Source organism: Pezoporus flaviventris, unplaced genomic scaffold (assembly GCF_033815535.1).
Source record: "Pezoporus flaviventris isolate CSIRO_AGI_PZ_B2104156 unplaced genomic scaffold, CSIRO_AGI_Pfla_v1 ptg000031l, whole genome shotgun sequence".
Lineage (NCBI taxonomy): Eukaryota > Metazoa > Chordata > Aves > Psittaciformes > Psittacidae > Pezoporus > Pezoporus flaviventris.
This window is the reverse complement of record NW_026892579.1, coordinates 27,407,852-27,434,531: the sequence shown is the minus strand read 5'-3', so window position 1 is coordinate 27,434,531 and position 26,680 is coordinate 27,407,852. Positions and strand designations below refer to the sequence as shown.

The following is a 26,680-nucleotide window of genomic DNA, read 5'->3' as shown; positions in this document are numbered from 1 at the left end:
TGCCCTATGATGGTGCTATTGCACATTTCAATGAAGATTATCAAATTCTGTCAACTGATGGATGAGAAATGCTGAATCACTGATGCAAAATGAACAATGCAATACCATTAAATGATTCATCTATCATTTTTGACAAAATACTAAATGAAACTTAAGCTACCCATAAAGAAACAGATAGTAGCAGTACCTTTGTAATATGCTTCAAACTCCTAAACAGCTGTAATAGAGCTATTCAATACAAACATACAGTGTTCGCACAAAAATATAGAAATATAGGAGACTTCATGCTCAGCATATAAAGCTGGGTGAACAGGGAAAGGGGGATATTCAGAGTTACAGAGTTTGTCTTACCAAGTAACAATCATGCATGATGGAACCATGTTATGCTGGACATGGCTGATAATGGTCCTGCTGATGTGAAGCGGTAAATGAATTTCTTATTTTACTTTGCTTGCATGGATAGCATTAGCTTTCCCTATTAAACTGTCTTTATCTTAAGCCATGAATTCTCACACTTTTACTCTTCTGATCCTCTCCCCTATTTCACCAGGGGAGCAGGGATAGTGAACAAGTGTCTGTGTGGTGCTTTGGTGCCTACTGGGCACCACAATGCTATAGTACCACAAGCTGCTATGACTTGTACAGCAAGGGAAATTGAACAAAAAATTTAGGTCATCAATCCAAAACCTTCAGTACTGTCAGCTATCAGGCTTTTACAAGTTTTCGGAAAAAAATTCCTTCATGCATACTTGAGTTGGCATAAAAGGATCTGTATTTGTCAGCATATACATGAGAGAGATGTTATGCTAAATCAAAATTTATATAATTGCTGTATCGTGGGCTGTTCTTTGCCAATGATTATACACATATTAGGACATATGCCATATATCATAAACTCTTTTGATCACAAGAACAAGCAACTAAGCCTGCAAGTGATCATAAAGGGAATTAAGGTCCTCATCCAGCTTCACAACACTGAAGAGCTAGAAGATGCTGAAAAAAACAGATCTATGCATTACCACTAAATAATGCGAAAATCTGTGGAAGAATTTAGCTGACAATATAGCTCATAAAATATGCATGGATGACAATACAGATTAATTCACATTCTGGTTTGGGACATAAAAACACATCCTTCTATTATGGAGAAATAAAACATTTTGAATGAAAGTGTGTTCTATTCATCTTTCAAAGCTAGTTTAATGTAACATGCAGAAGTTAAGAAACTTGCAGTCATCAGAATAAACATCTCAATACTTTCTGCATTAGTCTGCATGAATGATTCTGTTCATATAAAGTGACAGAATATAGTTCTGAATAGTGAGATTAGCAGCACAGCTGTGTGACACTTTAAGCACAAATACACTGGTCAAGGCATCTGAATCTTAGATTCGTATAATAGCTTGGGTTGGAAGGGACCTTAAAGTTCATCTAGTTCCAACCACCTGCTACAGGCAGGGACACCTTCCACTAATCAAGTTGCTCAAAGCCCTCACCAACATGACCTTGAACACTGCCAGGGATGGGCATCCAAAACTTCTCCGGACAACCTGCACCAGTGTCTCACCACCCTCACAGTAAAAACTTTCTTCCTAATATCTAATCTAAATCTACCATTACCCCTTGTAGTATCACCACATGTCCTTGTATATCAGGTAACTGATTGCTCAAACATGTTTTCATTGGCCAGATAATATATACATGAATGGCTGAAAAGCTGATGAAAATTACATGTATGCACTCAAGCTGAATCTTCACTGGAGTGGCAGCAGTACCACTACAATATGGAAAGCTAAAGGTAACTTGCTGAGTCAGAGAACCTATATTGATATTGCCAAGGCCTTCAAGGAAAAACTAATTCAGAACAATGGACAAAAGGCACTATTCAAAGTGACTGCAGTAAAGAGTACAGAACATTTTTATGGCATTTATTGTACTAATTGGCTACAAAATAGCACCACAAATTACTATGACTACAAATTACAGTAGCTACAAAAATGAGACTAATTTCTCAAGAGGAAGCCACAAAACTGAATCTTCCCATATTGAATTAGCAACATCTCTGTAAAAACATTCCTGGAAAGCCCATTTATCTAAAGAAACAAAAGCAACACTTTGAGATTTAGGATATTCTGATTGAATTCTGGCACTGCAGAACTTGGTGGGGTGGAGAGGAGAAAAGCCTTATTTTATTCAGAATGTGTAAAATTTACAGGAGTTGTGTCAGTGAAAGTCAGACCAATCCACCTCATTTTTGTGAACAGATTATTTGTGGACTAGTCCCATCTTCAGTTTAAAGATGTATTTTTCAACTGCTCTAGAAAAGCCTAGTAACCTATAGAACTGTGTGTGCTAAGACCCCATAGAAATTTGCATTAATTACCTAAATATTGTTACACTCAAAATCTTGTCTTGGGCAGAAGAAAATGAAATGAGCTGGCAGTGTGCACTTGCCCAGAAAGCCAACTGTGTCCTTGGCTACACCAAAAGGAGTGTGACCAGCAGGTCAAAGGAGGTGATCCTACCCCTCTACTCTGCTCTCGTGAGATCTCACCTGGAGTACTGTGTGCAGTTCTGGTGTCCTCAACATAAAAAGGACATGGAACTGTTGGAACAAGTCCAGAGGAGGGCCATGAGGATGATCAGGAGACTGGAGCACCTCTCGTTATCAAGAAAGCCTGAGCAAGTTGGGTCTGTTCAGGCTGGAGAAGAGAAGGCTGCATGGAGACCTCATAGCAGCCTTCCAGTATCTGAAGGGGAGCTATAGGGATGTGGCAAGGGACTTTTCATTAGGGACTGTAGTGACAGGACAAGGGGTAATGGGTTCAAACTTAAACAGGGGAAGTTTAGATTGGATATAAGGAAGAAGTTCTTTACTATGAGGGTGGTGAGGCACTGGAACAGATTACCTAAAGAAGTGGTGAATGCTCCATCCCTGGCAGTGTTCAAGGCCAGGTTGGACAGAGCCTTGGGTGACATGGTTTAGTGTTGTCCCTGCCCATGGCAGGGGTGTTGAAACTAGACAATCTTAAGGTCCTTTCCAACCAAAACCATTGTATGTATGTATGTATGCTGCAGACAAATAAGTTAAGCAAATGTAACTCCTACCTTTCTGTCTGTATACCATTTCTGCCTGGATGCTGAGGATGTGATTTAAAGTTAGTTCTGTAAGTCTGACTTAGTATGTGAATAAAGGCAGCACAAGATTCATTTGCAGGCATGACTCCAAGTGAAATAACATTTGTTCACATTAAGGGAGTATTTTACCTCATTATCATCTGTGCTGCTCTTATGTTATTTTCTTTGGCATACCACAACCAATGGGTAGTTCAGTGTGAAGGCTTTTGAAGAGCTAACTAACCTCATTACAATTTATAGATATGATACAGAGTCTCTCCTGTGAAGAAATAACTTATTTATTTTACTACTATGTACAAGTCAGCAGTGACACTACTTCCTTTTACATCTTATGGTCACCATAGCAACTAGATTATCATGTTAACCTTCTGTTACTCATTTCTTTCTTCTGTATTTTAACTAAGGCTCTTCATTTATTTTGTGTTTTTTTTTAAAAAAAGATTAATAAACTCTAAAATAATCTTTATTCTACAGCATCAACAGGTTCTTCATAATCCTTGGATTCTTTCACAGTAGTCTATCAGTTTTCATTAGTTTTATAATTTAGTTTTCTTTTTCAGTATTTCTTTCTCTCAAATCATTTTAACTGCCTTTCAGACTTCCTTTTTCCAGTTAGTATTTATAGAGGACTCATATGAGAATGATACTGAGCTGAATTGATAGTATTAACAGGAGCACATTTTACTAACAATGTAACACTACTTGGTGGCACAAATTTGCATTGGAGGTCCCAAAATAAAAAAAAAAAAAAGTCATACCAGTATGAGTAGCTGTTTTCCAGCAGTTTATTTGCCATAAATGCAGGTAACTAACAAACTTCTGTTGATAAATACAGGTTGGGGTTGATTCACAGGAATACATGAAGTAAAAGGACTTCTTGGGCTACAGAGTCCCATGCCCTCTTGAAAGCACTATGTTGCTTTACGCTAAAAACAAACAGGGGAGGGGAAGAGTTACCAGCATCCCTGTGAGTGACAGATAAATAGGTTTCACAAGTGCCCACAATGAAGTGAATGAAAGGGAACACAAAACCAACGAAATGTGGCTTAAGCAGATTCACCTCCTTGCATGAAAGCAAGGAAGCGCCTACAAAGCATTACTGTGAAGAAAAACAGACCCTTTTTGGGAAATCAGCATGTTGGGGTGTTTTGCTAGAGGTCCTGGGCAGAAAAGCACTCAGCATAGATAATAACATGGTATCTTGGTCATGGCTGGGATAGAATTATTTTTCTTTCTAGTAGTTAGTACAGTGCTGCAGTTAGGCTTTAATCTGAGAATAATGCTGGTAACACGGTGATGTTTTAGGTGTCGCTAAGTAGTGCTTACCCTGATCAAGGATTTTGCAGTCTCTCATGCTCTGCCAGTGAGGAAGGACACGAGAAGCCAGGAGGAAGCAGAGAGAGGACACCTGGCCCAAACTAGCCAAAGGGGTGTTCCATACCACACCACATCATACCCAGTATATAAACTGGGGTTAGTCACCCAGAAGGGACCAATCTCTGCTTGGGGATGAGTTGGGCATCAGTCAGTGGATGCTGAGCAATTTTTTCACTCCTATCATCAAGAAGGGTAAGACAGAAGAACAAAGTGTAGTTTCCCTTACTGGGGAACTACAGGCTGATCAGCTGAACCCCAGTTCTTATGAAGGCAATAGAGCAGATAATACCATAAAAATATTTCCAGGTACATGAAGGTGATTAGATGTAATCAGCATGGATTCACAAAGGGGAACGTTTGGCCAACCTGATAGCCATCTACAATGAAATGACTGGCTTGGTAGATGAGAGTATGTTGTCTACCCTGACATTAGCAAGGCTTTTGGCACTACCATCTGTGAGATCCTCATGAAAAATTTGATGAAGTATAGGCTGGATGAGCAGACAGTGAGGTGAACTGAAAACTGGATGAACAACAAGGCCCAGATGGAGATGATCCCTAACATGGAGTCTGCTTAGAGGCCAGAAACCGACGGTGTACCCCATGGGTCAATAGTGGTCCAGTCCTGTTCAACATCTTCATTAATCTGACTGATGGCCCAGCGTGTACCTTCAGCAAGTTTGCCTAAAACAGAAAAATGGGTGTGGCTGACACACTTGAGGTTGTGCTGCCACCCAGAGGTACCTCAACAGGATGGAGAAATGGGCTGACATCAACCTCATCATGTTCAACAAGGGAAGTGCCAAAACCTGTACCTGGGGAGGAATAACCACAAGCACCAGTACATGCTGGGTGACAACCTGATAGAAAGCAGCTTTGCAGAGAAGGACCTGTGGGTCCTTGTGGACAAGCAGCTGAACATTCTATGATTCACCAGCAACATATCTTTTGCCACAAAGCCTAATGTTATCCTGGGCTACACTCAGGAGTATTGCCAGCAGATTGTCAGCAGTGATCCTTTCCCTCTCCTCAGCACTGGTGCTAAGGCCACACCTGGAGTACTATGTCCAGTTCTGGGCTTCCAGTATAAGAGAGAGAGACACACACTGGAGAGAGTCCAACAAAGGGCCACTAAAACTTGCCATTCTGAACAGGTAATGAGTCAGGTACTATAATTTTTCTTGTTGCAGTGTTTTGTTTTTGTTTTTTTTTTTTAGTGTGCTATCAAAAAGTTTTCATTCATTAAATCTGATTTTGGTTAATCAGCCATTTTCTGTTTGTATGTCCTGTGTTATTATATTAGGACACAGTAATGTGGTACATACAATGCTAATCATTTACACATTCACAGTTCTACTGTGGTTACACTTATCTAGTAAATAAGCAAGGATTTATGTATGGCACCTGAGCTGTACTCTTCTCCTACAGCTAGAATTAATGTAAGATAGGAAATTGAAATTAAACAAATAAGAAAAAATAGGGAAGAAAAGAAACAGTGTCTATTGAAATCTTTTTTCAATTTTATGGCATTCTGACTTTTTTTTTTTCCTTCTCTGTATGGATATCAAAATCCATTATTATCACAACACTGTGAAATAGTAACAACTGCCTTTTTGTTTTTGCTCACAAACCATGGATGTGATTTCAAACCATTTTTTTTTAAATTTGTTGCTTGCTTAATGTTGAGAATTCTAACCAGTCTGCTGTTCAGAGTGGCAGTAACTTTATTAACTGTGACGCTTTTATTATTTCTTATAGTATTTGCCTTCTTTCTACAGTTACTGTTATTCTCAATATTTGCTTTGTGAGACTTTGTGTGACTTCAGTATGCTGTCTATACTTTTCAAATCACCTTGTGTTTTTTTCTCCCAGTAAATGTAATGTATAACCCTCTAAGTGAAATGGCAGGACAGGCAGAACTAAAAAGAAATATTACATCCCCATGTTTTCATCGATATTAACCCAATATATTGCAATGTATGCTTTGTCTTCACCAATCCAACTATGATTGCTAAATATGAATAATGACAGTCAAACAATGAGCAATCTTTTTTTTGTTTTATTATCTACCTGTCTGTTCATCCATCTCCCCAGTATCCAATTACTTCCATGAAAATGAATAGTGATATGTTTTGTGGTCTTAATGGAGCCTTTGGCATGTCTCCATTCCAGGCTCAGCATTGTGCTTGGGTAGAGCTCTTTTGTTCTTAGTATTTGCTGTGGCTTGTGGGTAACAAAGAATGTCACATTTGAGCTACCTGTCATTCATCAGCCTCTTTGGCTACCCTAGACTCCTTCACATTCACTACTGGCTCTTTGCAAATAATGGCTCTGTTTGTACTTCAACACCTCCCATTCCTCTTATTTTTCATTATTTTACCTCTTCATTTGTTTTCAATTATTTTTTCTTTAAATACTAATGACTACAGTTAAAATGCCTTTCCCTGATCCTTCATTTCCATTCAGTCTCTTAGCTAACTCCACCTTCTAAGCCTACCTTCCATGAAGTCTCACATTAAACTCATTTTTATAGAAACATCTCCTTTTCCTGGTTTTTTGTTTTTTTTTTTCTGTCATTCCTCCACTATGTTTTTTTTGTTGTGTCAACCTCTCTTAAGTTACATGGGGGAAGGGGTCTCTGGACACTGGGGTGTCGGAATGGAAGGATACAGGCTTTACAGGAAAGAGAGGCTGGGGAGACGAGGATGGGTTGTCACCCTCTACGTCAATAACCAGATGGAGTGCATAGAGCTCTGCACTATGGGTCAGGTTTAAAGATGATTCAGCCTCAAAAAGAGAAGGCACAGGAGAGACCTTACAGCAGCCTTCAAGTACCTAAAGGGGCCTACAAGAAATCTGGCTCTCCAGACTTCTTACAGAGACATGTAGTGACAGTACAAAGGGGAACAGCCTTAAACTGAAAGAGGTTAGATTTGAGTTTGATATTAGGAAATAATTCTACACTATAAGGGCTGTGAAATGCTAGAACAGGTTACCCAGAGAAGTGGCTACCCCATTCCTGAAAAGAGTTCAAGGCCAAGTTGGACAGGGCTTTGAGCAACTTGGTCTAATAGAAGGTGTCTCTGCTCATAGCAGGGTGGTTGGAACTAGATGAGCTTTAAATTCCCTTTTCTAACCCTAACCATTTTATAATTCTATGATATAAAAAGTTGTTATTAAGTCTTGGCTCTAAATCTTAGTTCTTCACTGATTATATGTATACTATGAAACTAGACATTGTTCTGGATAATGTAGCTGTACAAGACTATTAAGAAAAGAAAGCACATGCTCCCTTCTGGTCCTATGGAAGAAAGTAGATGTGCTCTTGCTGCTTTCTACTGCTTGTCATACTTTAGATGTATTTGATCAAATAAGTATTACAGCAGTGTGCTTTGCAGCTGTAAGAAAAGCACCATCTACCTTTCCAATAAAAATATTTTACAGAACTGGCTACTTCATATATGAATACTATGGTGATATTCCCTTTCATGATGCATCTAGCAGATGTTGAAACAATGAACTAAAATTAATAATTAACTGTACTGATGTCTAAGCATTTTCTTATTCCCTATATCCTTATTTGTTTATACTCTTTGACTCATACACTTTTTCTTCACTAATGAAATAAAAAGCATAGAATCTCTCTATCATCCCTAATGCATTCAACTGAGAAATGTAAGTTAATAGCTTGCTTTCTGTAAATATCTTTGTTGTCAGTGGAGAGACAAGGAATTCTAGGGCAGATTAAGTAAGGTCATAATGCAGGTCTCCGTTGACTTCATATTATTATGTGCTATATTCTGAAAAGAAGCACTTAATTTAAAACTGGAACAAAAAACGCAGTAGTTACTCAGTATTAATAATAATTAGTTGATAAAGTGATATATATATACAGTGACACACTTTTAAATATCAGTGTTTCGCACTGTGAGCCATGCAAACTAGGCAGGTATGTAAAAATGAGTAATCAAAAGACTGTAGCAGAGGTTCCTAAGAGGTCAACGCAGAGGCTTTGAAAGCACTGAAACTTATCAGACAGCAATATAAGGCACATAAATGGCCAGTTACTGATATAAAATTGTGAAACAAGCTAATGAAGCTGTCCATAACTCATAGCATGGCTGAAGTGCCTTTGTAGTGTACACAAGACTACATTAAAAAAACCCTGATTCTGCAGATGACATGCTTCAGAACTGGATATGCAGATCTGATCACTCTGGAATTCTACAATGTATTGCTACATACCTATGCATTGCTCTATTAGCTTTAAAGAAAATTTTATTTAGTCTGAAGCATTTCTGACTGCTTTTGGTTTAGACACCCATACTTAACAACTATTTAAACTGGATGTAATATCTGAGTTAAGTAGACTCAAAACTATGCAGCTCATTCTATCTTCTTCAAAAGAATTAAAAGCATCTGGAGGAGCATGACCAGCAGGTCAAAGGAGGTGATCCTGCCCCTCTACTCTGCTCTTGTGAGATCTCGCCTGGAGTATTGTGTGCAGTTCTGGTGTCCTCAACATAAAAAGGACATGGAACTGTTGGAACAAGTCCAGAGGAGGGCCACAAGGATGATCAGAGGACTGGAGCACCTCCCACATGAAGACAGGCTGAGGAAGTTGGGGCTGTTCAGGCTGGAGAAGAGAAGGCTGCATGGAGACCTCCTAGCAGCCTTCCAGTATCTGAAGGGGGCCTATAGGGATGCTGGAGAGGGACTCTTCATTAGAGACTGTAGTGATAGGACAAGGGGTAACGGGTTAAAACTTAAACAGGGGAAGTTTAGGTTGAATATAAGAAGGAAATTCTTTCCTGTTAGGGTGGTGAGGCACTGGAATAGGCTGCCCAGGGAGGTCGTGAATGCTCCATCCCTGGCAGTGTTCAAGACCAGGCTGGACGAGGCCTTGGGTGATATGGTTTAGTGTAAGGTGTGTCTGCCCACGGCAGGGGGGTTGGAACTAGATGATCTTAAGGTCCTTTCCAACCCTAATTATTCTATGATTTTATGATAATCTTATATCTTTTTAAATGAGGATAGTATCAAGTAACAACCCCCTATTTTGCAAGTATGAAAGCTGTTTGTAAAGATGATGTTTTCTTTTCTCCTTGTTATATGGGATTATATTTGTCTACATAAAAACTGTAGCTGCATTCCCTGCAGCACCATTGTTCACACTCTTCCACTTTTAAAATGCTTACAAATGTTGATTTCATGTTTTCTGTCATACATAGAAACCAATTGAAACCAATTCTGATCAGGTGAGGAACACAACTATTTATGCCTACATCTGAAATGTCAATCAGTATCGTTTTTACCTTTTACTTACTGCTAGGTATTTTATCACTTTACAGATGCTGTTATTTTCCAAAGTTCTAAATTTAGTGCATAAACATAAGGTTAGGTTTCTTCAAAAGATCTGTTTCCCAGAAGACAAGTGGTGTTAATTATATAGTCATTAAGACTATTGAGATATTAACCATATTCTTCCACTTCTTGTTTTTGAGAACTCACAGCCTTTATCAACATGCATGTCTTTTAAATCCCACGAATGAAACTATTTACAATCAGTTGATGAAAAAATATCATTTAAATATATAGTTTAGTCCAAAGCACATCACCAGTGTCAAATGAAATAGTTCTTTCAGTATAGATGACATATTTTCTACATTGAAAAAGGATACCTAAACTACCAGGACACAATAAAAATGAGATTTTTAGAGGATTAAAGCACAAAATGGTAAATATGCCTGACCTTATTAGTTATATTAAATCCATTTTATCTCTTCCATTAAAAAAAGATTTTTTCACACTCGAGTGCACTTGCTACACAGTAATTCACAAGTGAAATAGAAAGATGTGAAATTAACTAATCGGATGTAGAATTATATGAAGTCCTAATTAGTGAAACCAGGATACTGCAATCATTACCAGTTGTTACATGTGCTAAGGTTCTTCAGCCACTTGTCTGACTGGGACTGTGGGGTTCTTAGGAACATAAATTCTTCCCAGAATTTTTAAGAACTGCAAAACATATCTCATTACACAAATCTTGAGATGTTACAGCATGCCAAATTGAACAACAAAATGTTCTGATGAGCAGATGTGTAACATTAGCTTGCAGTCAGCTTTGGCACCATAGTGAGACCTCTGAGAAATTGCCTAATCGTTTCTTGCCACGCACCCTCCCCTTTCTTCCTTCTCTCCTTCACTCCCTCATTTTCCTTTCTCCTTCACTTTCCTTCTTTTCCTCCCTCTCTCATTTCTCTCCCTTCTTCCTCCAGCACCTATCCTTCAGCTGACAATATTCAGTACGTATGATTGATAAAATGAGACAACTGGGTTTCTACATATGCATATGCCTATGTGCTGGGACCTTTCACAACATCTGCATCAGGTGGCATTCATAGTAAGTCACTCATCCTTTAATTCTATTAAACCATGTCCATTCTCAAGACTTTGTGCTCTGACTGCTTTAAAACTATGGTCACTATTTGTCTGTTTGGAACTGTTCAGCGCTTAAGCTGCTGTTGTTCATACTGACTGTAAGACAGTGTGCCCTTATAATGCCTCCTGCTGATAACAGATGGGTTTGGCTTGTCTAGACATGATTATGCCTCCCAGAAATATCAAAAGTCTGTTGAGCTGTAATGGTTTTCGTATTGCAAGGGCCAGAATCTGTATCATTTCATCAAGACTTATGCATGAGTGCAATTTAAGTGCTAGGAACTGAAGGAAAGTGAATATGTCACTAACAGGTCTGTCTATCCAAAGTTCATTTGGACTTCCTTTAAACTGTATCAACTACAAATTAATTTTCAAGAAAAGACAAAAAACTGGTATTAGTATTGCCCCATACTACTACTTAAGTCATGAGCATTTTCAGACTGTTATTCCATGAAATAGAGATGAGAGTCAGTGTGTCTTGGTTTTTAGTCCTCATGCCTTACTACACTTTTCAAATGTTATATCCCACTTGGTTCATCCTCCACTGTAAATTTTGCTGGCCATGAAAGACTAAAGTATCATGGATCTCCATGGATTCCGTAAACTGTAAACACACTCTGACTGTACCTTAGAGCTTTTATTATTATACTGCTTGTCAAAATATTATGTTTGCATTGCTTAAATAAAAACTACTGCAGACCCTGGACTCTACAATATTGGGTTCATTTTTTTCCCTATTCAGAGCAATCGTAAAAATTCAGACAGAAATTCTATTTCCATCCTACGCAACCCACCTCTGCACTTATCTCCAGGCTGCTTTGAATAGAAAATTGTATTCTTAATATGCCTCCTTAACAATTGCTTCTGCCATTATTGTCTTAAACAGAAGTGAACTATAGATGCATTCAGACTAAAATGAGCAGACAATTTTGTAAAGATAAAATTGTTGTGAACAGCTATGTTAAGCATCTGAAGAAAACAATGGGACTGAGAAAGTCAAAGGAAACTAAACCAAATCTTACTATGCCTTTGCGTGAATACTACCTTTGAAAGTTAGTATGGAAATCCAAGAATATTGAGGCTATAAAAGTCTCTAAGTTACTATGGAACAAAATTGTAACAATATACCTTATGTGCTTTAAAACTCAAAACACTGTGGAAGTGTTTATTTTTCTACAGAATTTTCACTTTTGCTACTGAACTTGTCTTTACTTCAACCAGAGGCAACATTATGACAGATCTGTCTACAATGTGTTTGCATGCATTAATATATTTGGTTAAATGGTGAAGATGAGATAAACGGGAACTTTTGTCTTATAAAAATTGTCCCAAGACTTAGGATCTGGTCCTATCAAATAAAAGGCTAACCAAAAATAGATTATGTAGTAATCAGTGTCCCCTATTCATTCAGTTATGACGTTTGGTTTTTTTTTGTTTGTTTGTTGTGGTGTTTTTTTTAATGCATTTACAATGAAGGACTACAGCTGTGAAACCTCAAAATTTACCTTGAATTAATTTATACATCATGGAAAGCTGGTTAATTCTGATTATAAAAGAGGCAAATTCTCTTCATACACAAATGTCTGAAAGAAAAGGAACACCAATTTGACATAAAACAACCTAAATTGCATGCCCAGTAAATTTAAGCTTATAAAATCTATTTTAAGTGAATCTCAATGGGAAAAAAATAAATTTAGTTTCTTATATTACTTATATATAAAAATATAACGTTTAATTTCTACAGCTATTTTTTTTTTGCATACAGGCAAGTAGAAGAACTACCTGCACCTAGAGATACCATTAATTTTGTTTTTAATTTTATGAACACTTAGATATGCTTATATCTTCCAAGGCCCCTCTAGGAGGGGCAGAAACACCTCCCAGTAGACCACATTGCCAAAGGCTGTATCCAACCTGGCCTTGAACACTGCCAGGGATTTTGCTTTACCACTTCTTTGGACAATCTGTTCCAGTGCCTCACCAACCACATAGCAAAGAACTTCTTCCTCATATCTAACCTGAACGTCCCCTTAGTTTAAACCCATTACCCCTTGTCCTGTCACTATAGTCCCTAATGAAGAGTTCCACACCAGCAAGCCTGTAGGCCCCCTTCAGATATTGCTACGAGGTCTTCACGCAGCGTTCTTCTCCAGGCTGAACAGCCTAAACTTTCTCATCCTGTCTGCATGCGGAAGGTGCTCCAGCCCCCTTATCATCCTCGTGGCCCTCCTCTGGACTTACTCCAAAAATATATAATGAGATGGATTTCCTCCTGATTTCAGAAGGTACTGCCCAGGAACTAGGGAAGGGTATCTAAATGGAAGAGGCCTTAATTCCCCCTAGATCCTGAAAGAGCATGTTTTTGTCTGCAGACAAATAGGAGATTATCAATGTCCATTCCCTTCTCCAGATCATTGTTGAAGATACTGAATAAAATCAGACAGTGTTAGTCTTTAGGTAAAGTATGACTGACTTCTCTCTTTCCTGAAATAATGAGCATTAACTCCTGTCCTTTGTTCCTGTTCTCTAAGTGGCTTTTAATCCTTTCCTCCAGTTCCACATAACTGCGTTGCTTGGTGTTTTGTCTTGTTTTGTTTTGAGTGGACCACCACTAAAGGGTTGTTTTTTTTTCCTGAAAATACAGAACTATTACACTAATTGCATTTCCTTTTTTCATATGTTTAATGATGAGCTTGCAGAATTTCAGCAGAGTGAGGCAGCATTTCTTTTTATAGATTCCATGCTGACTACAGTAACATCCATATCTGTTTCCAGCTTTACTTTCCCTCACTATCCAGTAACAACTCCAGCTCTTCAGTGTTTTTTTTCTAGTCTGTATTACTGACCCTCCCACATCAGTACATCTATCTCCCACCAGTTTTCCATGTTATCCTCCATATCTTGTAAGTCAGCATTGAACATGGATTTTCATCTCTTGCCTGATCTGGTACTCCACACTCATCTTTTTACTAGTCTTCACTTACTGTAAATCTACTTTTAGACATGGCATGACACAAATCTGCTCCTCCCCTAGTTTTGAAGGCCTGTAACAGTCCATTTCCCAGTGACTCCTGCTGCCAATGGTTCCAGCTGTAAGCTGTTCATGATCACTAGTCACTTTAGGCCTGGCAGAGATAGAGGAAGTTGCTGGATCCAAAAATAAACCCATCCCTTCTGCTTCACACCTGTACTCTGGAACTGATGGGTCCATGGTTCTAATATCTTCAATGAGGATAGGCTAATATAAGGAAACTTGTATCTAAGGGTAAGATCATATCTGATCTGTCATTATTGCCATTTTAAATTTACCTCCCTTGAGGCAAGGGGATTACAGAATTCAGTAAAAATTACCTTTGTAATACTGCATATAAAGGTTTTGTGGGATTTTTCTGTATAATGCAATTTACAGCTAGGACACTTAAAATGAAAATTTAAACCTGTAATCCTAAAAATGCTTTTAGCTAAAAATACGCTGCAGGCTAGTTGGTGAATTCTGTATAACTTTGCAGAGAGCATACACATTCTCATAAAGTAAAATGGTTAATTCATCATTTTAATAGATTTTTACAATAAAAATATTTTTGAAGACTACATTTCCTTTTTGAAGACAAATCTTTAAAAAGCAAACCATTAAATATTCATACTTTCCTAAAATTATAAATTCAGCTATGAACTATTTCAGCTACAGTGGCAGTAATTTCAAAATATTGCAATGTTTGTATGCAAACACCTGAACAAAAATGATCAAAATGCAGTGTATGTAGAGGGCTTCTTAATAAAGAATGTTAATCATGTTCAATTTGCAATGTGGAAAAGACGGGAATGAAAGCTTATTTCTTTTTCAAATTATAGACATTTTAACTACTAAAGATGAGACCAAACATGAGAAAAAGGTTCTTGTTTTCATTAGTAGAGTTAGGATTATTACCCAAGTTTAGATATCTAAAACACAAGAAAATACATGCTAGCTAAATATCTAGGCACTTCTTAGAATTAGGGCTAAGATCTAGGTTAAGATCAATTGCTCTGAGGAAATTGCTCTGAGGAAGTAAGATTTTTACCCTGTGGAGGAATGCCATGGATAAATTAATTTCTCAAGTTAAGACACCTAAACTTACATAACTGTGTGGTTAAATGGTTAGTAGCTCTATGCAGGCATGTGTGTGGTCTTCATGTCCTTGCTATTTTCAGCTGTAAAGGAATTTGTGATTTTTTCTGAATGTATTTTGAGGAAGTAATGAAAAACAACTTTACCATTATTATCCTTTTAAACAAAGCAGCTATTAAATCAGTTCTATTGGTTTGGGTTGACTGTATTATGTAGGAGTCTTTTATTTTCAAAAATAGTTTCAAATCACCATGTTACCATTAAAATCTTTTTAGTACTCCAGGTAAATAAACTTTGTTTCATTCAAATTTTTAAGATAACAATGCTACTAATATTGACAATGTGCTTTTGCAAAACTGAAAAGAAAGTACAAAAAAAATTTATTAACTGAGTCACCTTTTTAGTATTCTGCCCTTCATTTCATTAGCCAAATTGTTCACCTCATCAAAGCTCAATCATAGATCCCCAAATATCTTATATGCAATATACTTACAATCTGTACAGCACCCAAAAATATTTGAACACTGCTGTATACTTCCAACTTCTTTTAGAGCTCACAGTCTTACTTTTCTTCTAAAAGGGCAATTTCCATTTTTAACTGTAGAACTAAGTATCACTATTCATCTCATGGTCAGTGATTCTTTCCAATTTTTAGAAATATTTTTTTACTATTTATTTTAATGAAGGCATACTAGTTGACATATTGGATTAGAGTGTTCGTGAAATGTATGAGTGAGTTTCTGAGGTGTTGATTTATATTTAACCTTGGGAATGGTCACTGGAATTTGCCTTGATATAACTTTAATAATAGGGAAACTTGAGTGCAAGTTAGCAAATTCCTTTAAAAGGATCACTGACCTGCTCAGAGTTTGAAGCTACACTGTTTAGTAATTAACAGCGAACTACAAGAAGCATGCATGTCTGGTGTTGTCCCAGAGTAATTATACTTGCCTATTGTAAAGTGGTATCAGAGATATTTTCAGTCATTATACTGACTGAGGAGCCACTGGCGCGAGGCTACCATCTATGGGCTTGTTACTGAATTCCTTTAAGTCAGATTCCTGCCTAGACGCTTGATGCTGTGCTGTTGTGTCATCGGTCGCTCGAGACTGACCCAGGAAACGACAATCTTGTTCAGAATGAGTGGGTTAAAGCCCTTCCTGAATCTTCATTAGCGAAGACAGGCCTTCTTCATAAGAGAAGTAAAACTCATATCTTCAAACCTGGGCAGATGGAGCTCGTGTAGCCTTGTATGGTCTTCCATCAAAGAAGGACACGCTTACAAAACCTATGACCTGTGGACTTTGCTGTCACCGTCCTAGTTAACTAGGCCGTGGCAGTTAAACCTCAGGTGTAAAGGGTGGGGCCAGTTCTGCGCAAGCTGTGCCTCACCTAAAAAATCCATTGCACAGCTGGAAGGGCTTACTCTCACTTGTCTGTATGGACAGGTGAGGGTCGAAACGGTAGCTGACAAGGTGCATGGGAAGCTGCAGATCCAACCTTGCATGTATGCGGACTAGCGCATTTGTAGCTCGAAATCACTTGGGAGATGACAGTCCTGGTCGGACACTTCCTGATTGCCTAAGCACCCTTTTTTCCAACCAGATTTTCATATTCCACATGCCCTTGGTCATCATGCTTGTAGTAAGCATGGTTAAAGCCCTTCCCAAATTTTCGCTCACGAAGCCAAGCCATCAATCAATCAATACTGAGTATACTTAATGTTGAGTTGATATGCTCTAACAAATATGAAACTGACTTATAAACCAATGCTTTCTATTAATAAAGACAAAAAAAATTATGCGATGCAGGAAGATTATCAAAAGCAATAGGAAGGTTTTGAAAGATAGGATACTGGAGTGAGAAATGGAATCATGCCAAGGAGAGTACATTTAAGAAAACTTAGATCTACTATGTCAGACAAACTAATTTATGTCATTTACATACATACGTTTCAACATGTGTATATGTATTTATTACTACGTTATCTATATCATGTTTGTAAACTACAGCTAAACCGTGTTAGCCTCCAATGGTAAAGTCCCGCCACGTATTTCCATGACCTAATTTAAGGGCATTTACCTTAACTCTCAAACTAGAATATTCCTTCATTGCTGAATTAGTCTCTTCAGGGCCTCACAAGTCCATAGAAAACATCAACTTAATTAAGGTACACTACTCAAATATGTTGTGAGTGAAATGTTGTGAACTCGATGACTCTGAATTGAAAACAATTACTGAAGACATATGTATAGTAGCTAGATCAGAGAACAGGGAGATTTATTTTCATATCTGGGTCCTATGTGACTGACACATATTATGGTCTCTGGCAGAAAATAGGCATGTATTCTGGAGAAGAGCTGAGTCTCTCAATTATCTGATCAGTTTCGTCTGTCATTAGGTTGCTTCACTGGATACATAGAAAGTGAGGGCAAGTACTGCCTGTGAACCATGGTGAAAGTACAGTGGAACAGTGTCCAGTGATAATTTGCAACAGAGGTTAAATGTAACAAAGGATTCTGACAAAGACTAAAACTCTTAACTTTGGCATGTCTAAACTGTTTTAAAAGTAGCTTAAAAATAAGCTGTATAAATGGCAAAATAAATAAATTAAAAAAAAAATCAGCTAGAGTTCTCTTAAAAGATGTTATAATAAAAATAAGTATTTTTGTGATTCTTGAACCATGGGAGAAAAACAAACTCCTGTTCTGGACATGCTGTCACAGTTTTTATAGTACTTTTGAAACAACAATAAGATATACATGAAATGATGCAATTAAAAAAGTCATCATCGCTTCATTAAAACCCCAAATACAATACACATTTTCTCTCTTAACACTAGAAGTACTAAAGCTATTTCATCAGTGTCATTCATACAGATGGCCAAAAAGCTTGACCATACTTTCTTCATTGTGACAGCTAACAGTAATCACAGAACGTTTTACAGGATGTTTTTACAACTAAGGATCATAATCCCCATGATCTACAGGTTTCTCTGAGGAAACTGTTATCCTTGCCAAACTGTTTTATTAAACCATAGCCATTCATTTCAAAATGAAACAAAAAACAAATCACAAATGAGGTTAAAATATCCTGTAAAAACTTAATCTTCAGTTACCCTCTTCTCTTCCTCTAGAGGAGCACTAAGAAATACCAGATTCTGTAACAGGAGTATCTCTTTAGGCTGACCTTTGTGCTGACTTGACAGTGCAAGGGCTCAGGACTAGTCTAGTTTGCTTTAATTAATCCCTGTGTTTTTGGGCACAGTGACTGCTGGCTCTCCTGCTTGACCTCTGAGAATGGCCCCTATGTGGAGGTGGTGATCCAATCTCCACCTCCATCACTGCCTAACAAACCACAGCCCTTTGTGGGGGGCAGCTGGGGACCACTGCCAGGCTACTGCTGGCAGCATGGGAGAATGAAGGAGATAGATAGTGATAGGAAAACATGTAAAAGTAGGTTGAGATGGACCCTTGGCTGACAGGGGAGAAACTTCCAGCATGAATGTCTGATGAAGACCTCAGGATTCTGATAACTTGCTGCAAGTCTCACCCCCTCTTCTTGAGGGAGACTGATGTATTGCTCTTTGGACAAGAGGAGGGTGGAAAGCTGAGCATAATATCAAAGTAAGAAATATATAGTAGGAAAGTGTTTTTATATAGTATTTTTAAAGGTATTATTAATAAGGCTTTGGGTGTTAATTTGGGCTGTGCTAGTATTAGATAAATTGAACTATTAGGATGTTAAAACACTAATTGTACAAACAATGAAGTCTTCTCTCCATACATATATAGTGAAGTCCTTTTACAATTATGGCTTTCTTCAAAGTACTCTGTCTGTAATTCACTGATTAAGCAAATAGACCATTTTAAACTAAAGCACCTGGATGACGGAAGCTCTAGCAAAGTAGCTCCAAGCAAAACCACCTCATTCTTATACTATCTCATGTCCCGCAAGTGAGGAGGAGAACTCATTATGGCCTGTAAAGAGGCTAATTGGGCCATTGGAGAAGGCAGGAAATTTAGGTCTCCCTTGCACGAATATGTGAAAAAAACTAATAATCTCAAGCACTCTACAGAGGGTTGTTTTTAACCACTTCTCTTACCTCCCATATTCCTACCTAAGAAGTAAAAAGTCCTCCCAGATTCAACAAAACATACTCAAATGGAACACCACCAAACACTGTCTAGGGTAAGCACTACCAATTAAGATATTGATATTTCCTATAGGTTGCGAATGAGTCACATTAATTTTCTGTGAACCTTCAGAACAGGATCACAGCATCCATAAGAATTTCCAAAACATCCTTTCTGCTAGGCAATACATAAAACGCACCTCCAGGTACCTCCTCTGGTGAACTCTGGGGCCTGAGAAGCCTCCTTCCCAACTCCTGGAGCCCAGCCCAGTGCACCCAGAGACCTGAGAGTCCCTCTGTCCTAAGCTAATGAACACAGCTATTGCTTTCCTGTTTGAAGGCTCAGCCAGCAGCAAAGATGAATATGCATACCACACACATGTCCTCCACAAATGCAGAGGACAGTAACACAGCCAGCTACATACACTGCCCACAGAGAGGGCACTACCTTTAACATCACCCACATCTAACACTACCATAATTCACATAAAACATATGCACAAACAGCCAAAACCCAGTCCTCCTCTCTAACTGATCAGGAATGAGGTTTGCTAGTGAAAACACACAGTCCCTTATTCTCTTGTTCAAAAGGACAGACTCATTCCTGGGTGCCTTGAACATTAGCATGGGTCATTTAATATTAATGCCTAGACCCTGGACCTTCTCTCACCAGATAGTCCAGCTTGTCTGCTAATGAATTACACATGCACAGACATGCATGTGCACACATATACAAACATGCATGTGCTGGCATACACACAATGTGAGGGGGAAATATAAACATTCCAGTCTTCCTGGACCAGCTCATGCCCAAGCACACAGGCCCTATCTCACTTAGTCCCCTCTGCACTTGCCAGTTCTGGGCCTCTCATGTTCTCCAGTTGGCATGAAGCACAGGAATCACTATAACCCAAGGCCCAATGCACTAGCACTAAACTCACTCACTGCCAATACATAATCCTATGAGCTGTGGTCTCCCTGCAGCTGCTAATGCTGAGATCCTTGTTTACTCCAGCTGCTAGCACCACAGACATTAGGACCATTATTGCCAGTGGTCTAACTCCATTTGTAGACCCCTAGTTCAGTCACTTCCATGTCTCCAGATTCTGGCATCTAGACCTTACAGCACTTGCAGATGGGGAGAGGGTGAGATTACATTAAAAGAGAGTTCAGAAAGGATTAAATAAGACTGGACAGACTAGAGCGATTCAGTTCAGGCTCAGTCAGACAAGTATGCGGACCAGCTACTGCTCACACCCTACCAGACAATTTTACTCCTCCTTGCTCTCTACACTCACCCTATCCTCATTTTGTCTAGATCCCCTTCCTTTAAAAATTCCTTAGTAAGTCTAAGGGTGCAAATTCTGGTATTAATTGGAGTATTCAAACATAAGAATAACGGCATGCCCACTGTTAGCTGTTCGTTATTAAGTTATGCTACAAGTGTTCTTTCAGGAAAGAGTTTTGAGAGCTCAGTGAATGAACAATTAATAAAAAAGAAAAATACATAACTGACATGAACATATGCATTGCTAGTCCAATAGATCCATTCTGTCATTGTGAACAAACTTGGACAAATCAATGTTTACTTGTTTTTTAGAAATACTTGTAAATCCTAATAATTATAAATAAAAATATTATCATTTTATGTACATGCCATCAATTTATAGTAATATGTTACACTTTCCCTCAGATCATGCAAACTTGTTATTGCCAGTGTCTTATCTTATTTTGGAAAAAAGGTATGTCAAAGTTTATCAAATCTGAAACACCATTTGCACAGTCTTGGTATTAATATTTGCATCTTCTGTGCAGAAGTTCAATTTCAAAAGAGAGGAATGTTTTGAATTTGCTGCCATCTTCACACACTTTGAATAGCATTCAAGACACATGATTCATAATTGCACAATTCATCTTGTCTGAGAACACAATACAGCCAAGATGGTATAACAGTAGAAAAATGTCTCTTTTCATAGAAAAATCAGTTTCACAGGGGTTGGATTTTCTTCAGATAACTATTCTTGAAATTGCCTTTGTGCTAGCAAATATTTTTACACAGGATCACAAGAAGAAATATAGACTTAAACCAACCATATCTGGTCAGAATATAATTGCAAAATTATAATGTCTGCTGGTCAATCAGTCCTGTTTCGAGGTACGCAGATAGGCTACATAATTTCCTTTTACAGCAAGGACCTGATGTAGTTTGTATCAAAGCAGGAAAAAAAAGAGGTAAATTCCTGAAAGTCTGCCTCTCCTCCTGTGATACTTACATTATGCTTAGAAACAAGAAAGCATTGCCAATTTTCTTTTAGCTAACTGAAGAATAAAAAGGGAGCTAATTCACACTCATAGTCTCCTTTTCTCCGTCGCCATCCTTACCAGCTACCTGGAGAGTGGATTGCAATGATTGCTGCTATCCACTGGAGTTGAGTGTATTGAACTGTTTTAATGTCATTATATGTTTGGGCTTATAGTTTTTGGAAGGGTTTCCTCCTGTCTTTTACCCTCCTCTCCCTCATTAGATCAAAACTGCAAGGATACAGAAGACTTTTTGTGAGGAAAACTTCGAAAACAATGTGCCCACATAATTTGGGTGCAAAGGACAAGAGTTGTGTTTTTAAAACATACAGGCCATATGGGGGGAAAAGCTCATTCTAGAAAACTTTACTAATGGACTTGCCTTGTTTGAGGACAAAAAAGAAAAATTATTTTCCTTTTTCCAGTTTTCTCTGGATGATGGTGACCATGATGCCCTCTACAGTGATGGAAAGTGAGGAAAAGGAAATGAATACAAAACAAATTTACTGGGAGTATAGGATTAAGCATATCTATCCGATTTATAAATTATAATTCTACACAGACTTAACTAAAATGTCAATAAGATTGTTCAGCCTTTCACTATGAAAATAAAGATGTGCTCTCATTTGTTCTTGGATCCCTCTAACTCCCTTAAGCTCATTTTGTTTGTTTGTTTCCTTCTTTGTTTTGTTTTTATTTTTAACTCTACATCTCAATGTAGTATTTTGTTTATATTCTGTGGTTGTCAGGGATTACTGATGCTTCCAAGAAAAGACATGTTGCTCATTCTTAAAGAATGTTATGTGCATTGCTACTTCTGTTATACCAACATAGTGAATCTCTGCTGTGAAGCACAAGAATGGTATTTTGACTGTTATCCTGACCTTCAAGAAAAAGTGCTTACAATAGGATGGATTCAGATATGCTTTCTGATTCGAGCTTCTCTCATGACAACAACTTACTTGTCCAATATATCATAAGTAAACTGATTATCTTCTGAAAGTTGGAATTTTTTTAATCAAGACACAGCACTAAATCATGAGGCTCCTGACTCATGGAATTATTTCCATCTTATTTTTCTAGCACATGTGTAAAGAGGATGCTGAAATTATGAATAAAGGTGTCATGATCATTTTAAATCATCCAGCAAGAGTTTCTGATCCTATTCTTGCAAACTCTGTACTTGAGAACCAGTGAGTTAGTGTTTATGAGTCTTCCTTTGTTATACTGCCAAAAGGAGAAGGTACTCATGGATGGTATTCAATTATGAAAAGCTACCATCATTCATGTTTTACTTTAGTACATAAGTATTTTACAATAGTCACATGGAAGTTTGATTTCTTTATTTTAGAAAACCTACATAAAAAAAAGGAGGAAAATATTTATCTAAAATAGCTCTTTTAATAAAGCAAAAATCACACTATTATTACAACACAGGAAACCACTATTATAAGACAGGAAACAACAGTGTTTCTTACCTGTAAAGCCCTTGTCACATTCACAAATAAATGTGTTTGGAGTAACGTTGCTGCAGTTACCATTGAAACATGTAGGTGGCTGGCACTGTCCAACTATTTCTGTACAGTTTTTACCTATTTAAAAAGAATAATTTTATTTTTTTTTCTGAAATGTCAAATTTATATGTAAAATATTATTTTAATAAGTGGATGGATAGATAGGAATTTGTGCTAATGTTGGTTGCTATTTTTCCCCAAAATCACTGAAGTTCTAAAGCAAGGCAGAAAGATATACAGCTGCTGCAATATGAGCTACTGTGCTCAGCCTCATCTGCCATATAGTTACAAATCAACATACAGCTTAAAATGCAGTAGTGCTATTAGCACTGTAGTACTTTTCATTTTTACATGAATCTAGCTTACAATTTCTTCCAGCATTGTAAGCAAAAGATGTTTTCATATGGACTCCCATTTGACTAAATTTTTCTTAATATGCAGCTTTCTGGAAACTACAGTTTCAATTACATATTGTTTATGCTATTACAACATATGGATCTAAATAACATACAATTATGCTTGCCACTTGGATTGTTGCTATGACATTATTCACACTTCAAGTTTTCAAAATTCTAACAGACTTTATATTATGGGAAGCACATTTTTCCTCCCTTATTCTTGTGTAGCCACATCCATAATATAATGTGGCTTAATCTGCTAGTTTTTCTTGTTCACATACAGTTTATTTACTGTACCAGTACTGCCAGTAGAAAATAATGGCATTATCTAACACTATCTCATATAGCCTAACAGAATATTTTAAGCATTGCCTGTTGATAACATTAAGCATGATGATTGCTTTTAACAGAATTGTGAATCTCTCAATTAATTTGAATTAAAGTAGTACTAAATACTTTTTGATGTTATCAATTTCAAAGCATTTTACGCAGCCCTCAGAAAATAGGAAATCAACTGCATACTAATATCTTCCACTATTTTACTAAACTTCAAATAATTATAGAAATATTATTCTCATAATATTGACTTATTCATACCTGCATAACCTTCTTTTTGCAAATGCATTAGTAATCTAATTATTATGCAGTTTGTAAAGCAATTAAAAATAAATTACAGCAAACTTTATGCAACATAATCTCACTCATTCCTGACTCGTCAGCTGTGTTTCACAGCATAGCATCACTATTGTGAGAGCACAGAAGTGCAGTCCACCAAAGGAACATTTCTAGAATTCTGCTCTACAAGCACACAAAGAGCCACAACAACCCTTTTCATGGTATGAATGGATATTTCTTTTACTTTCTAAAGGATTTCCAAAGTCCATTGTTCTGAATACAGCAGGAACAATAAACCCATAATTTTCTTAATTCCCCTTTAAGAACATATCTATATTCTCTGGTAGTCCAATCCCAAACTCAGATTCAGTTTCTCCAGTGGGTTTTGGGTAAGTACTGCAGAATTTCCTGGATAGAATCAGGTGAGCTTTTTTAATTTGGTGATAACAGCATGTTTAGCAAACTAGATTTCAAAGAACTTTTCAGTGAAAAACAATCTGGAAGACAGAGTATTTTTTGTTTCCTTTTTCTCCTAATTAAATCTTTGTCTTTGAAATTAAAAACAAATTTTGTTTTCAAACACTTCTCTAACATAATTTAAAAGTTCTTTAAACTGAAAAGGGAAGTTGGGTGGCAGGTTGAATGAAACTCTCATTTCAACAAAAATGTTTTCCATTTTTCAGCAGTCTGGTTAACTATTTTTTGGGGATTTCACTCCAAACACTTCATGTTTTTTGGTGCAGGAACTTGAACTGCTGAACAAACCAACAAAAAATATCTATTACTTCCATAAGTTCAGAAGTACTTACCAATGTAAGTGGAAAAGAAGCATAATAAGAACTTATTCTGGTTTTCCCCACAATGCAGACATGAATGTAAACAACCACAAACTGTCTTCAAATAACTGCACAGTCTCATCAGTACAGGTGTAGTATTGGCAATGGACAACCAAATTATACAAAAACTTTGCTAATGATGTTTAAAATGTTTTATCATCAATTGAGGAAAATGTATTATCAATGTAACATTTATTCCTAGAGGGGAAAAGAAATACCTGAAAATTTTGGAGGACACAGGCATTCATAAGAATCTCCAGAACGTTCTGTTTTCTCAGTGCAGGATGCATTGTTGTGGCAAGGTTTAGTGGAGCATACATCAAAATTCTGGCAGAATCTTCCTGAATACTGTGAGAAACAATGGCAATTATATGATTTTTCCCAAATGTGGCTTAGACATTTTCCATGCCCAGAGCATAACGGTGCACTTGGAGACTGTTGACAAAACTGCTGTTTCACAGTTACATTCAGACGGAGGCCCATGTTGCACAGTAGCGGGCCTCTCTTATGAAGTTCTGCAAAGTAATGGGTTCCAACATCAAGCCAGTTAGGGTCAACTTGGTGCATTCCTTTTATCTGACATACAAAAATCAACTGTTCTTGAAGGAAACCAGCTTTAGGGCAGTTAATAAATTCTTCCTTGGAGACATTTACTAAATTCATTCCAAAGGACCTAAAAGATGGCTCGGAGGAAATGAAGAGACTATCACCTAACTGAAGCTGTAAAGGGCATATCTGAGGGATATTGAGGTTTTGTTCTTCTGAGATTTCCCCAGAAATACTTTTATTCATATTCCAGCATTCGGTATAAAAGTCTGAGCAGACATTTTCTCTTGGTGTCCATTTTATTATACTAGGTTTTGGTTCCACTCGCCATTCTGCGATCGTTTGCCTCTCACATATTACCTGCCCCTTTACAACACATAGCTGAATAAAGCACACAAATACGCGAACCGTTGATTTTGTATTCATTGTTTCACTTGGCAAATGGGAGATGTCTTTCACACCTGCTTCATTACTGAAGATAGCTTCAGAACACTTGTACCTTAAGGTTCATCTGTATTTTCCACAGCAGCCTAGGAATTCAGAGAAAATTGTGTTTTCACATCAAATACAGTTGAATATCAAAGCCTTATTACAAAAATAGAAAATACACAACAAAGCAACATCTATGTCTAATTACACTGATGTGGAACTAGAGTAAGTCCAATTAACTGATCAGAACTATACTACTGAAGTCATATTTTTCCAATTTCTATTCTTGCTAAAGATTTGATTTTCATTTAGTACATTTCATTGTACTTGCATATGGAAGAGAGCTTAAAATAAAACTTTCTATATTCCATCCCTCTGTTGACAAAAACTAATGATAACCAAGTTTAACATCTGTGGCAAAATTAATAATTAAAGCAGAACATCTAAGCTCTAGTCATGAGCTTTAACTGTAGCTGTTACATTGATGATTTATCATTAATTTTTGATAAAGGTAGATATTCAAAGATGTAGGCCTGTGAATCATAGTTTCAACGAAAACATACAAGCATATCCCCAACTTTATGATGTTCACTTGCACTCAGCAAAACAATCAATTAAATCCTTAATTTTCCAAGTACTTGTCCAAAAAACAAACCTTAATCATATACTTGAGGTTTTTGATGCATCACAGTCAAAGCTAGCAGACTACAGAGTCCTCTAAGACTGTTCAATTTATAGAAAAGCCATTCTTGGCCCTTCAATATATCTGGAAATTTTTATTGCATGGAGATCAGTGATTACAGTACAGAAAGAAAACCAAAGGAAAATTATGAAGTTTG

At 37.3% G+C, this 26,680-nt stretch overlaps 1 protein-coding gene across 1 annotated transcript in view; it reads right to left on the bottom strand.

Annotated features, from left to right (window-relative positions):
- Nucleotides 1-25,920, bottom strand: part of EYS (eyes shut homolog) — an 828,128-nt gene extending 802,208 nt beyond the window's left edge. Inside the window, exons 1-2 of the mRNA XM_061460547.1 lie at nucleotides 25,085-25,920; nucleotides 22,982-23,095 (exon numbers count right to left, since the gene is read on the bottom strand). Of these exons, the coding sequence (XP_061316531.1) occupies nucleotides 22,982-23,095; nucleotides 25,085-25,838 (868 nt within the window). The 5' untranslated portion in view covers nucleotides 25,839-25,920. The remainder of the gene's footprint in view (nucleotides 1-22,981; nucleotides 23,096-25,084) is intronic.
- Nucleotides 25,921-26,680: the final 760 nt, after the last annotated feature.